Genomic DNA, 15,935 nt, shown 5'->3' on the forward strand with positions numbered 1-15,935 from the left:
CGTGTGGGGTATTAAACGAAAGCCAATAAAATATTATATATTTCACTAATGCACTATGTACCAAAATAGACAATAGATTAAGAGAAATTTAAAAATAAATAAAAATGATGAAAAAAAAATTCGATTATTTTGGTTTTTCAACCAAACCAAAAGTCGGACGTTAAAGCAATGTACTACAAAATTAAAGCTGATGTCTCAAGCCATACACTGATATCAAAATAATCAAAATCAGACCAAAAATGTGAAAATTATGCATCAAACTGTATGTATTTGCTAGAACAAATGCATTAAAGTTAAAAAAATCAAAATTGGTCATTTTCAGGATAATCTGCATAAGTATGTTATTAGCAATATAAAAAGGATCATAAAACTGCTGGGAGACAATCTCTATACTGCCTGAATAACAAATAATGGCGTCATACATGTGACCGAAGCCGTAATTTGCAAAACCTAAATTATAACTACACCATGAGTCATACATACAAGTGTGCTATATTAAACGAAGGTTATTAAATATTTTATGATTCGTTAATACATTATTTATAAAAACAATATATATTTTAGGAGCTACAAACAAAGAAAAACCACTTTTTTTGAGAAAAGTTCGTGTATATATATTTTATAGCTCAACTAAAAACGTTATTACAACGTTGTGTCTAATATAAAAGAAACCAGTAATTCAACTATACGTCACGGCTTAAATTTTTAATTTCTGATAAAAACTGGAAGTGGTACAAAAAAAAATTAAAGCGCGCCAACAATTCTACCTTAATGCGCTCATATTATGCAAAGAATAGTCCTAATTATCGGGTATTAAATGAAAGAACATTACATAAAACACATGAAAACGATGTTTTGGAGTGGAATTATAATTTATAAAATGAATTTATTTGATAAATAAGCAAAACAATGGTTTCGTTTCGTACCTAATCTCCTCCTTTGAAAGTGAGTTAAAATTTAAGTTTTGTGCACCTGGGATGCAAAGGCGAATAAATTGACGCCTCATTTATCAAAATCAGTTCAGTAGTTCCATGTAAACAATACATTACACGTAGACAGCAAATTCTGCCTATTTCTATTGTCTGGGAGAGGACTCTTTTTTATACCTAGCTCAGAACAGTGTTGGCCGTAATTGTTAATTTTAATTAACCATTGATCAATTGCATTAACCATTAGTTCCGCCATTAACCAATTGCATTAAAGTTAATTCGAATCAAATTCATTAAAGTTTCAAAAAATCAATTAGGATTACTCTCAATTGCATTAACGTTTAATAAAATTAAATTCGTGATATTTTAAAATGAGACAGCAAAATGACCCTGACTGAACCCTGGCAGTAGTAGCAGTACCTACTACCTAGTGGAATTCAGGTTTGGTGCAACCATGTTGCAACATACATGTCTTGATGAGCACTTCGGAGAGCAGTATCCATGATAGAGCTGATGCTAAACCCTGGCAGTACCTAGTGGAACTAAGGTTTGGTTGATATATCAGTCAAATTTGACAGATTGACAGTTTTTGTCATTTTCAGTGAAAATTATCTTTTTGGGATAGAATTTAGCACCAAGTGACATTGTTGAAATATATTTTTTACTGAAAATGACAAAAACTGCCAATATGTCAAATTTGACTGATATGTCAAACAACACTAAACTATGTCACTTAATACCAAACTTTAACAAAACATGTTAATTTTCACTAAAAATGACAAAAACTGTCAAACTGTCAATTTTGACAGTTTTGACAGATGCGTCAAACTACATTTTTCATCCCATGACTAATGTTGAAGGTCCTATCAAAATCGGACAAACCGTTTATTTGGGATCCAAACCTGTGAAAATGTCACAAAATGTCAATTTTGACAGATAGTATAAATCTACACTTAACAATGTCACTTGGTGCTAAATTATATCACAAAAAGATAATTTTCACTGAAAATGACAAAAACTGTCAATCTGTCAAATTTGGCTGATGTGTCAAATAACACTAAACTATGTCACTTAGTACCAAACTAACAAAACATGTTAATTTTCACTAAAAATGACAAAAACTGTCAAACTGTCAATTTTGACAGTTTTGACAGATGTGTTAAACTACATTTTCCATCCCATGACTAATGTTGAAGGTCCTATCAAAATTGGACAAGCCGTTTCGATCTGGGATCCAAAACTGTCAAAAATGACACAAAATGTCAATTTTGACAGATTGTATAAATCTACACAACAATGTTACTTGGTGCTAAATTCTATCCCAAAAAGATAATTTTCACTGAAAATGACAAAAACTGTCAAATTGTCAAATTTGACTGATATGTCAACCAAACCTTAGTTCCACTAGGTACTACCAGGGTTTAGCATCATCTCTATCATGGGTACTGCTCTCCTAAATGCTCATCAAGACCAGTCAAAACAGCACGTGCCTATGCTGCACCAAACCTAAGTTCCACTAGGTACTGCCAGGGTTCATAAGGAGGATGAGTAATACATACTCAAAACTTTTACAAGTTCAGTCTTGCAGACCTTTGATCCCTTGGACGCCTTTATAAAAATTATGATATTTCTTCTTGTTAATTGTTAATTATCAATGACATTTTTAATTTTCATTAAAAATTGATTTAGTTGTTAATGGTTTGTGAAGCCATTAACCATTAGTTCGTTTTAATTGTCAATGGTTTGAAATAAATTAATATTAATGGCCATTGAAAGTTTGTGTATCTGGGAACCTTGTTCACTAGGGACGGTAAGCATGATAAAGACATTGAAAGGAGAGTGAATGCTGGAAATCGCTTGAATGGGGCACTTAACGCTTTTATGAGCAGCCAGAAGGTGTCGCAAAAAGCACGGTTGGCTGTGCATAGAGGGGTGTTGGTGCCTACACTTATGTATGGTAGCGAAAGTTGGGTATGGCAGAAAAGGCATCAGAGCCAAGTGAATGCAGTGGAAATGAGAGCATTGAGAAGTATGTGTGATGTGAGATTACAAGATAGAATTAGGAACAGTGTGATAAGGGAAAAGTGTGGACTGTGTTCAGCGGTGAGGTGGAATGGCTGGTTCAGTAAGGCGAGGAAGGAAAGCCCGTCTTGATGGTCACAATTTATTATATTTAAAGCACACACAATGTAAGCACCTGTAAGGTGAATGTGAAGGATAGATTCTAATTGTTATCCGTTTACATGGAAACAGAAAAAGTATAATAACAGAGTGTAAAAAGGAGTTACTACATTATATAACAAGTATGTTCTGTTGGACTTGCCAACAGACTGAACGAAGATGTAGTGACAAAAATTGAGAAAGGTATGTTGAGATGGTTTGGACACGTGGAAAGAATGAGTGAAAGAAGGCTAACAAAGAGAGTGTATAAGGGAGAAGTAGAAACAGGAGTTGCAAGGGGCAGACCTCGGCGGACTTTCTCTGATCAGATCGGGGAAATCCTGAAGAAAGGCCAGGTCAAGAGCACCCTAAACCGGCGAGCGTGTATGAGGAATGTTATGAAAGTGAAGAAAGCGAAAGAGGTATGCCAGGATCGTAGCAAGTGGAAATCCGTGATCTCTGCCTACCCCTTCGGGAAATAGGCGTGATTATGGCCATTACTAATTCATTTTCCGTCAATGGTTAATGGTCAATGGCATTAACGTTCGGCCAACACTGGCTCAGAAGTCAGGGACTTCAACACCTATTTTGTACTTGCTTCTGTCAATATTTATTTTTTATTTTATTTTTCAAATTCATTTCATTAATTATGATTCCACTCCAAAATGTCGTTTTCATGTATTTTATGTAATGTTCTTTCATTTAATACCCCATAATTAGAACTATTCTTTGCATAATATGAGCGCATTAATGTAGAATTGTTGGCGCGCTTTAGTTTTTTTTTGTACAACTTCCACAGTTTTTATCAGAAATTAAAAATTTAAGCCGTGACGTATAGTTGAATAACTGGTTTCTTTTATATTAGACACAACGTTGTTATAACTTTTTAGTTGAGCTATAAAATATATATACACGAACTTTTCTCAAAAAAGTGGTTTTTCTTTGTTTGTAGCTCCTAAAATATACATTGTTTTTATAAATAATGTATTAACGAATCATAATATATTTAATAACCTTTCGTTTGATATAGCACACTTGTATGTATGACTCATGGTATAGTTATAATTTAGATTTTGCAAATTTCGGCAGCGGTCACATGTATGACGCCATTATTTGTTACTCAGGCACTATAGAGATTGTCTCCCAGCAGTTTTATGATCCTTTTTATATTGCTAATAACATACTAGAAGCTTATGCGAATTATCCTGAAAATGACCAATTTCGTTTTTTTTTACTTTAATGCATTTGTTCTAGCAAATACCTACATTTTGATGCATATTTTTTACATTTTTGGTCTGATTTTGATTATTTTAATATCAGTGTATGGCTTGAGACATCCGCTTTAATTTTGTAGTACATTGGTTTAACGTCCGGCTTTTGGTTTGGTTGAAAAACCAAAATAATCGAAATTTTATTTTCATCATTTTTATTTATTTTTAAATTTCTCTTAAACTATTGTATATTTTGGTACATAGTGTATTCGTGAAATATATAATATTTCATTGGCTTTCGTTTAATACCCCACACGTGTATGTGCAATGCATAGTTTGGGTGCAAAATGCAATATTCGCAACGAGGCGGGAGTCATTTTGATGACATCATTCCGCTGTAGTAGATGGTCGGCGCCGCTGTCTCCCGGCAGTTTTGGAGACCCAGTACCATGCCCAACAACATACTAAAAATTGGTAGCGGTTTCCGGATCTGAACTATCTCTTCGACCGTTTCCCATAAGGCATAGTACTAATTGTATTAATGTTGTAAAATTATTGTTTGTAAATATTATACCTACTCGTAGAACGTAATATTACCTCAATTTGGATGTATGCTTGTGCTTTAGGATTTTAACTGTACCAAGTCCTCTTTCTTTCCATTCACCAGAAACAAATATCAACAATTTGGCTCTGTGTGCAAAAAGCTCACATTCATCTTCTTCACCTGTTACTACTTTCACCTGTACATAAAAAAACAATACTTAAACATAAATTCTATATATCACAATTTAATGTTCAATATGGATGCGAGAGTTGAATGCCTAAGGGTCTGTTTACACATTGATTAGTGATTAGTGCGACTTCGTACATTCGTTCGTACCTTGCGTTTAATACATACAATATACATATGTAGTAGCGGATGTATGAACCCGCACTAAACACTTATCATTAAACAGGCCATTAGATGTCGCTCACCTAGGTAAGGACACTGCGTTATGTATGTCAAAGAGGATATAATAAGATAGAGCGGTACTGTCATAGTAAATTTTGTAACCACTGTAAATTTACTGCCATCTATCGACATACTTTAAAACTAAAAATGAAGTTTTATAAAAATACGCTAAAATGTATATAAATATGGATAAATGATTTTTTTATTTGCATTAATTACTTTTATATGATTTTGACCCATGTTCTTTCACTGGTATGCGTTAAAATTATAAATAACAAACGAAACCGTCAACGCCCTCTATAAGAGAGTAGGCCAAAACTAGTGGCGCCATCTGATCGAGAATCAAATTTTCGTGATTTTCGAGGCACGTTTTTTCCTTAGACTTCCATATATCTATTTTGGGGAAGGTCTACTTGTCTACCATAAATGGCATAAATGTACCTGACGTTGGAATGCTAAGTTTGATTGTCATTTAGCGCGAACTTGAGCGTCCTAACTGTGTATCATACATACATCGTTATCGCGGGAGGAATTACGATTTGGTAGTACTGAAAGATTATGTATGACCAACAAATAAGTAATAACAGAAGTGACACTCGTTCCGAGCCGCGCTTATTAATTATTATTACCTACGTGCTAATAGTAGAAAATTTAGATAGAATTTTGGTCATAAATTAATATAAAACTATGAAAACGGATTATATCGCGTACAGTACCGGCCAATAATATATCACCTTTGAGTGTTTTTGTATGAGCTTGTATAGAGTAAACAATATAGGCTAGTTTGTAGATTGCATATTTTACTAGTCATTTTATACAAATATATGATGAATATTGCAATGAAATACTGTGAATTACAATAGGATACTCAGCATATTACTAAAAAAACCTCTAGCAAAAAATGAAGTTAACAATACATAAAAAAAAAACTATGAAGAAACCATTACATGAGACCAATTTTTCTTATCGCCCGTACAAAGGAATACTTCTAGACTACCTAAAGCAGTGAGGTGGAAGTCACTCACAAATATAAAAAAGTTATACCGTAAAAACATGGAGGTGATATGTTATTGGCCGGTACTGTATATTGAAATTAAAAAATACATCCCGACGTTTCGAACCCTTTACAGCGTTTGTGGTCAACGGGTGACTGAGGAAAAGTTACAAAGTGCAAAAATACCCACATAAGAAAATAATGAACCATCATAAACTATAAACTTTAAAGCTGGTTCATAAGGCTAGTTATACGATACAACTATTTTCAAGTAAAGATCATTTCAAGAAAGAAGTATATACGTGATAAAGCTACGCTGGCTCCAACCCCACACCTCTGACCCGAGAAGATTTAATTCCCTCCTAAATTGTAGGAGGGTATCCCAATATGGGACCAGCAATAAACTCGGCGGGATACATCTTTTCAAAACATATTATACTCAGAATGTCAAACTCCAACATCATCCAACACAAAGGTCTCACAGTCTATGTCTCGCTTGCTCCTTTATCAGATAGACTACCGGATCCCAAGCTGGTGGTATAGAAAAGCCATCTTCCCTATTAAAACTAAATATCCAAACTTTAATAATAGGTAGTTGTATTGTATCACTAGCCTTATGAACCGATTTTGCATGTACAACCAGCCTTAAAGTTTATAGTTTATATTCATTATTTTTGTATGTGGGTATTTTTGCACTTTGTAGTTTTTCCTCAGTCACCCATTGACTACGAACTTAATAATATAATCCGTTTTCATAGTTTTATTTCATAAGTAACTATCGCGGTAACCGAAGACAATATTACATAAATTAAAACTTCGAATAAAATAATAAGTAAATATGTTTAATTCATTGCTGGATTATCAAATTGATTTTGACATGAAAGAAAGCGTTTAAGTTAAGCAGTGTAAGACAAATTACTAATATAATATTAATATAATATTCTGTTCATAAAATACAGACTTTCTGTTGTATGTGTGCAATTTCAATTAACTTGTACTTTAAAGCGCGACTTAAGTCGTGTTTCAGTAACGTCTAACCGTCACATTCCTGACAAAATGTATGGGATTTGACATTGACCGTCAGTTTTGAGACGATTGCTAACCGGCCGTTAATGGTACACATTTACGTTAAAATTGCCCATGTGTTCTTCGACTGATTTGTTTTCGCTCCCACGATAACGACGTAATAATATGTGGCTTTCTAACAGAGAAGGGTCCTTATGCTTCATCTGCAAAGGCCTTTTTTTATCAGAATTTCTATTAGAATTTCAGATGGAAACGTCCTTATTGCACATGAAGCATAAGGACCCTTTTATGATGGAAAGCCACATATATAATAGCATATTCAAATTAATAAATGTAAACATACGAAACATTTACAAAAAGTAGTTGTCATTAAATTATGATTTTAATCAAATTTTAATATTGCTTACCTTATCGGGCAAAGGTATGATTGGAGTTATATGTATGTGGTGTCCTTCATCTTCGGAGGCATACTCGTTGCCGTCGCTCTCTTCCCCATTGTCTTTTTTAGGTGACTTAGCAGGGCTCTTAGCTTTAATTTGAGTTTTTGGCTTAAACACAAAGTCGAAAGTTGCTGTTTCATTTGGTTTTTGGGGGGTTGGCAATAAGGCTAATTTCTCTTTTGGTGTTAATGTGGGTGTCTGAATGGCATCACTAGTTTTGCATGACCCTAGTGTTAATACATTACTAGCAGAACTTGTATCATTCTTAGGTAAATTATCAGTGGATTTCACTTGAAGGTTTGCGGGGATGCCAAAATTGAATTTATGAGCACCAGTACCATCGAAAATGGAAGTAGTATTTGCCTTCTGTTCATTGCTATTGCTTGTTGGTGGAATGCCAAAGTTAAATTTGGGAGTTGGCAACGTAGTGCTGGCGGCAATGGGCTTACTTGCTGCATTGGGATCTTTCGAGCTATTGCATGCACAGCAGGTGTAAACTTCACCTTCATTTCTAACAAAACATTGTTTGCATTCCCATGTTCCAGCTGCAGGTTTAAACATGTCTCCCCATGAACATTTAACTTGTGCATTCGATACTTTTTGTTCTGAGACCTGTATTGGATTGGATTGTTGGGGAATGCCAAATTTAAATTTAACTTCATTGTTAGGTGCTTTGACCTCTGTCGTCTTTGCGTTTGCTGTAGCACTGCCAGGATTCTTCGGGCTGTTACACGCGGGACAGATTTCAACATTGGCTTCATTCCGAACTAAACATTCCTTACATTCCCAAGAACCTTGCTTGGGTTTGAATTTATCGCCCCAATTAGAATTTGCTGGTTTGTTAACAGTAGTAATTCCAGTTTGGGAATTTTGTTTGGCCGCATTAAGTTCTTCTTTAGCTGCCTTGACGTCGTCTCTTAATTTAGATTGAGCAGTTTTTACGACATCAATAAAATCATTGCAAGCTTGTACCGTTTTAAAACGGAGACAAAATGTTTCAGGTGTGAGCTCACCCTCGGAAAAGTCTTGAGCACACCATGTGACCGCTTTGTCAACATTGGGCATTTTCTGGAATGTCATCGCTTTTGTAACAGCATGGTTGCAGCAAACTTTCATTACTTGCTCTCTTCTCATCAAAAGGCGCAATTTTTGCGGGTTGTCCTTATTTACGAGGATCTTTATATTACCGAGACCACGTTCCTTCCATTCTTTAGCAACAAAGCGTAACAACTTGGCTCTGTGTTCAAATAGAACAATTTCATCTTCTTCGCCAGTCTTCGTGTCTACTAATTCTGGCAAAGGCACAACAGGTGTGAACTCACCTGTTGGCTCGTATTCTTCTACTGTATCCGAAGTATTCAATTTATCCATTGCCTCAACATTTTGCACTGATGTATTAGAACTGTAAGTTTGCGCACTGGAAGTACTGAACAAATTGCTAAATGGTGAAGAAGCAGGTCCAGTTTTGAAATTCAAGCCACTAAACACATTAACTTTGTTTGTTGGCGTAATTTCCATTTTTTTCCCGGAGGGCTTTGTATCTTCAATTGTTTTAAACGCCGGTGTACTACTGAAAGTGAAACCACCAAATACTGTCTTAGCAGGTTGTGAATTATTGGCTGGAGTTGATTTTATATCTATTGTTTTAGCAACATCATTTTCTCCACTTGTTTTATAAGATTTGGTTGAAGTTAGGTTTACCGGGGCTTCTGTTCCTGCACTCAATGCCTCTGTTGTAGTAGCTTCTGATCTAGCTTTTTCGAAGGTTTCGTAAAATTGTCGCGCTATGTCAGCTGTTTTGAATCTGATACAGAACTTTTCTAGTACAAGGGTTTCATCCGCAAAATCATTTGCTACCCAAAAGTACGCCTTTGTTTCATTCTTCATAGGTTTTATTTCCATGTAGGATGTTATAGCATGATTAGCGCAAATTTTGTGAATTTGTTCTCGCCTCATGAGCACTCGAACTTTTGCAGTGGTTTTATGTTTAAGTAATTTCATTTCGCCAAGTCCTCTTTCTTTCCACTGATTGTCGGTGAACCGATATAGTTTTGCCCTAGCCGAAAAAATAACAGTTTCGTCTTCTTCTCCAGTTGTAACTTTTACTTCTGCTGGTAGAGGTATGATAGGCTTAAAATCCGGACATGGATCATAATTATCGATCGACGTGTTACTTTTTTCAGACAATGTTCTAGATTTGTTATGACTGTCATTGGCTGCACCAATCGATACTTCTTCATTTAAGCTAGTGTTGCCGAGTTTTGGCGAAAAAGATATAGAAGCCGTAGAATGATAGTTAGTGGTTGGGGTGGAATCTTTGAATACCGTGTTTTGAGTCCAATTTGAAGATTCCGTGTTGGTACTTGTTTTATTTCCAAGTGATGTAAAACCAAAAGCTGGAGTCGGTTCTGTTGCAGGCATTTGTATTTGATAATTATGAGGAATACCTTTGATGTGCTTTGGTGGCACTGTTACACTAAGTACTGGCGCTGGGGTAGTTGTGGACGTCGGCAATAGATCTGAAGATGTTATTGCAACATTAGCCGGTAACGAACGTGGACTATCCTTGGGTATGACATTTTGCGTCATAATTGATGTGCCTGGGGCCATTGAATGAGGTACTGGTAAAGTGGAAGCTGCAACTGTGGCCGTAACTGCAGCCTGTACAGGAATCACTGGTACTGCTGTCTGTTGAGCAAGATGCGCTACATCTAAATACATTTGATCGGGGTTTGTGAAAACGCCTGGATAGTTGACTTGCGGTCTGGCTGCATCAAATATTGGTGGTGCTCCAGGCACTGATGACGGTTGAGAAAATTGCGAATATAAATTGAATAAATTCTGACCATAAAGTTGGAAGGGACTTGGTGGCACGGTGAATGGCGGTATTAGGCGCTGATTAAATGGAGGCATAACTTGCTGAGCAGTAAAGGGCAACTGTGCTGCAAAATTGGACGCGGTTTCATTTGTAGTGTATCCCTCACCAAGAGTAAACAATTCGTTTTCATTGATTGTCTGTTCAGAAGCTTTCTTAATTTTGCTAATGTCCTTCTTTAGTTCAGTTATTTGTTTTTTCAACTCAGTAACTTCTTTACACTCCTTTCTGCACTCACTAATTTGATATTTCACTTGATCTACAGAAATTTTCAGCAAAGCAAATTGATCGATGGTGTTTTGCATATTTGAATTTATTGTGCTTATAATTTGATTTCCCACTATTCGATTTTCTTCAAAAACACTCCTTGCGAGGTCAATTAAGTCATTGATCGCTGCAATGTCTCGTTTTAGCACACTGGATTTCAGTTTATCATTTGGTTCTAAAAACTGTTGATCACAATGAACATTAGGAATTGATGTAGGGCCTATACTCAAGTGTGATAATCGTTTTGGGGTAGAGCTAAACGTGCGATTTGCGAAACAATGTGATTGACTTTTAAGAGGGGCATCTTCGTTGCCATGTATAGAAAAATACTCATCAGAAGAATTCTTGACATGTTTATCAGCTGCTCCGGCAGACCATTCATTTAGATGGAGGTCCAATTCATTTATTAACTCTTCAGTTTCTATGAGTAGCATATGATTCGATTTATTCTCTGGGTTTTTCAGTATATAATGGGCTTCGTAAGCGTATTTTTGGGCCTTTGATACCAATGACTGATATTTTGAGTTAGATTCATCATTAGCATTGCTTTGTGAATATTTGTTTTCGTTCAATGCCATTTTTTTATAAGCAACACTGAGATGATACAGACCCTGTGCGCTTTTCAATGGTGACAATAATTCGATTGCCTTTTCATACTCGTCGTTATTTAATTCATAGAGTGCCACGTATAATTTACATTCTTCAAGTAAAGAGTTAGTATCTTTTGGCAGCAGACTCGACTTTTCAAACATTAGTTTTTCAGATCTTGTAACTGCATCAGTGCTCTTTTTCTCCAATAGATTTATAGCTGATGTATAGTAAAGAACTGCTCGCAACTCCCAACTGTGTTTATCATCAATATCTGTTATAAGCTTAGCTCGGTTACTGAATGTGCGACCTAGATCACACAGAAGATCTGGCTCTATCCCGTGATTGTCGACACATCGCACAATTTCTATGCCGCGACTGAGAGTCACGCGAATATCTGTCATTTCTGCCCCCAATTTATTTTGACTAAACTTATAAGCGCAGTCCCACCACTTCATTTGAGACAAAGGACACAGTAAATCTGTAATATTAGCCGGTAGCGTTTTTGGCTTATCGGATGGAACACCAGAATCTCGGTGTTCGCGAGACGTCAAGGCTGCACAGTAAAGAAATGCATAGACATCCATTTGACATAAACTTTCTGGGCCACAATTTGCATCATTTTGAACTGCCAGGGGAAGCATGTCAAAAATTGTTAATTTAAACTGTGACAATTCTTTGTATTTAGACAAAAGCCACACAAAATGATGAAGAGAATTTCCATATGCTCTCTGAGCTTCTTCATCATGGATTTCGACTTCACTTCGATTAGGTAAAATCAGAGCAGGCGCGTCAAAAGAAGTTGAGACCAAATGTGAAGTATTTATTTTTTCTAAATGATATCTGCTCGAGAATATCTTTCCGTATAACTTGTCTCTCCAATGTATGCCAGAGCAATTTTGTGAAATGCGATCAAGGAAAAATTGGCTTTTACCATTGAAATTAGATAGCAGATAATGTCCAGATTGTGAACACCTGTATGACCCTTCAGAATACCAGCGCCGTACAGCTTTCTGTTGCATTTCTGGAGCAGAAGTAACCCAGCTAGCTGAGACATCTGCAACTGAGGAATGCCATGCCATTAACATCAAAGGCTCAGCATCTCTAGCCGCATCTTGCCAGCTGTGTGTCGCTCCACGCTTGAGCAATAATGTTGCTGCTATGAAGGCAAATTGGCTACGGTGATGTTTTAGAACACCAGCATGAAATTCACCATGACCAGGATTGCTTCCAGCTTCAGCAACTCTCTCTATAGCTTGATCGTAAACATGAAGTAGCTCTGTAGACTCAAAAATACTTCTGGCTTTGTGGCCTAAGGTCTGGATTATACTCAAAACACACATTCGTTCAGTGACTGTCAATAAAAGCAATTGAAAAATCCAGTCATTGTTGTCCCGGGGATTACATTTAAGAATCTGTGCAACTGTCTCATACCAATCATAATTATTATTGAAGTTGTTCTCTCCAAACTCTACATTGCAACTATGAGTAAATGCTTCTTCAATATTATTATTTTTCAAATAAAATTTTAGTAGACGAATGTGTAGCAGAACATCCTTGGGCCTTACAGCCAATTCTTCTAACAGCAGATCAACCACTGCTTGTGGGTTTGGATTGGCCATAGACAATAACTTTTCACGTAGTTGAAAGGTAACTGGATGCTTTGGAAACATATTTTCTGCCTTCTCACACCAGTATTTAGCGCGACCAGGATCAGTGCTTTCTTCATCATCAGCCAAAATTTCACAAACTACAACAATAAGAATGCAAAAATTATAAAATAATATTAATGATAAATAGTTATTTGTTTTACAAGAGGGCAAAGTTGTTGTTTATATCGTTCGTGGTAATATTGATACTCAAGCAAGCGAAAGATTCCAAAGTTGAACCACAAGCGTAGCAAGTGGTTCGAAAAGTGGAATCTTGAGCGTTGCGAGGGTTTTAAAGTTAAAATTTTTGCCCCCAAGTAAAACACAAAAATTTTCACCACACCAACCCGAAGAAAACATTAATTACGACATCAAACAAAATCAAATCCAAAAACATCATTAAATATTTATCATTCAAAATCATCATTTAAGTCAATTTTATGAGCTAACATAAGAAAAAAACTTTGCAGAAATCGCGAAGCGTCTGGTTGACGTATCTGGTGACCGAAGAGCTGGCGGCTTCCTCGCACAACGTATCAGCATTGCGATACAGCGAGGAAATGCCGCCAGCATCCTTGGTACAATGCCTCAAGGGCCTATTTTAGATTTAAGCTAGTTATTAATTTCGTTTACGTAGTACCACTGATATATCTTGTATGTAAAAAAAAAAACTTGCATCTGATTCCTTTGCCCCACATGTGGCTAAAATGCAACTTTCTCATCGGTTTTGACTTCGAACCAGTTTTTACAGATTGAGTTGGAATTCGAGTTGTAGTTCGAGTTCGAGTTATCCGAGTTGGAGTACGAGTTGGAGTCCGAGTTGGAGTTGGGAGTTCGAGTTGGAGTACGAGTTGGAGTACGAGTTGGAGTACGAGCTGGAGTTCGAGTTAGAGTTCGAGTTGGAGTCCGAGTTGGAGTTCGAGTTGAAGTTTGACTTAAGGTTCGAGTTGGAGTTCGAATTGGAGTTCAAGCTGGAGTTGGAGTTCGAGTTGGAGTTCGAGTTGGAGTACGAGTTGGAGTTCAAGTTAGAGTTCAAGTTGGAGTTCGAGTTAGTTCAAGTTTGAGTTCGAGTTGGAGTTGGAGTTGGAGTTCGAGTTGGAGTTCGAGTTGAAGTTCGAGTTGGAGTTAGAGGTGAAGGTGAAGTTCGAGTTGAAGTTTGAGTTGGAGTTCGAGTTGGATTTGAAGTTGGAGGTCAAGTTGTAGTTCGAGTTGGAGTTCGAGTTGAAGTTTGAGTTGGAGTACGAGTTGGCGTTCGAGTTAGAGTTCGAGTTGGCGTTCGTGTTGGAGTACGAGTTGGTTTTGAAGTTCAAGTTCGAGTTGTGGTCGAGTTGGAGTTCGAGTCCGAGTTGTTGATGTTCGAAATGACGTTCGAGTTGATGTTCGAGTTGATGTAAGAGTTGATGTAACAGTTGATGTTCGAGTTGACGTTTGAGTTGGTGTTCGAGTTTGTGTCGAGTTCGAGATGGCGTTCGATTTTGAGCTGGGGTTCGAGTTGATGTTCGAGTCATTGTCAAATTGGTATGTGAGCTGAAGCTTTCGAGCAAGTGTGAAAAGAGACGAGTCGTATGAAGAGGATGACAGCTGTCCCCTGTGTGCCAAAGACGTCGGCACTCGGGGCATCGCAGTAGCGGCGCTTCCGACCACCAGAAGTCTGTCTTCGCAAAAGGGAGGCTGCGCTGGAATTGCAGCGGCAGTAAAAGGAATCGAGAGCGAAGCAGAGTTGTGATCGTCAGGAGTATCCCCGCTTTGACGGCCTTATCAAGGGGCACGCGCCACAGGACAGGACTATCAGGAGTGAGGTGACAGTCATTAGTTTCGAAAACAAGGTTAATTCATGATCAGATCATCAGATACAGCTTAGGTCACGCTGATAGTTCAGATTCAGACATAGAGGCAGACGGCGTCGGTGCTAAGTGTAAAGTAGTCGACGCGATATTGATAGGTCAGACATTTACGGTATGGTTGCTACCATAATTATATTTTGGTAATTCAGGACCATTAAGCTCATTAACATTGATTTGTTTATTGATTGATTTACTGATCGAGTATCTAGTATCGAGCATTTAATATCGAGTATCGAGCTATAGAATTATTTGCGTTGTTGAATTATTTGAGCTATTGAATTGTTTGAGTTATTTCAATAATAATTTATTATTTGAGTTATATTATTTGAGTTATTGAATTATTTGACTTATTGAATTAATTGAGTTATTGAATTATTTGAGTTAATGAATTATTAGTATTGAATTATTAGTTATTTAAATATTTGAGTTGTTGAATTATTTGAGTTGTTGAATTATTTGAGTTATTGAATTATTTGAGTTATTGAACTATTTAGATTATTGAATTATTTGAGTTATTGAATTATTTGTTATAGAATTATTCAAGTTATTGAATTATTTGAGTTATTGAATTGAAAATGAAATGAAAATTAAAATGAAAAGTGGTTTATTCAGCTAAAGAATTACTTATACAGGTAAGTGTTGATGACTCTTTTTAAGCAACAAAATACCTGTGGTAAGGAGCACTGCTGTTCCCTAATTGGTAATTAAATAACAATATTTTTAAATTAAAATACAAATTTAAAGAAATTTGATGAATTATTTGAGTAATTGAAATATAAAAAAAGGGGCTTGTTGCTAGGCCTATTTGAATAAAGGATATATTGAATAGAATTGGATTGAATATAACCTTTGTTGTTGAATGACTGAATTTGAGCTATTGAATTATTGAATCTGAGTGTATTGAAGTATTGAATCATCGAGTTATTAAATTATTGAACCATTGAGTAACTACATTATGTTATTAGAAACTTGTTGAGCCACAACTTTAGATTTGAGGTAT

General features: G+C 36.2%; 1 protein-coding gene across 2 annotated transcripts in view; it reads right to left on the reverse strand.

Annotated features, from left to right (window-relative positions):
- LOC134754799 (E3 SUMO-protein ligase RanBP2-like) overlaps positions 1 to 15,935 on the reverse strand; it is a 34,681-nt gene that overhangs the window by 11,634 nt on the left and 7,112 nt on the right. The window contains exons 3-4 of one of the 2 annotated variants that reach the window (XM_063691164.1): positions 7,680 to 13,192; positions 4,898 to 5,040 (exon numbers count right to left, since the gene is read on the reverse strand). In XM_063691164.1, the coding sequence (XP_063547234.1) occupies positions 4,898 to 5,040; positions 7,680 to 13,192 (5,656 nt within the window). The remainder of the gene's footprint in view (positions 1 to 4,897; positions 5,041 to 7,679; positions 13,193 to 15,935) is intronic. The other variant, XM_063691165.1, reaches the window with a different exon arrangement.

Source organism: Cydia strobilella, chromosome Z (assembly GCF_947568885.1).
Source record: "Cydia strobilella chromosome Z, ilCydStro3.1, whole genome shotgun sequence".
NCBI classification, from domain to species: domain Eukaryota; kingdom Metazoa; phylum Arthropoda; class Insecta; order Lepidoptera; family Tortricidae; genus Cydia; species Cydia strobilella.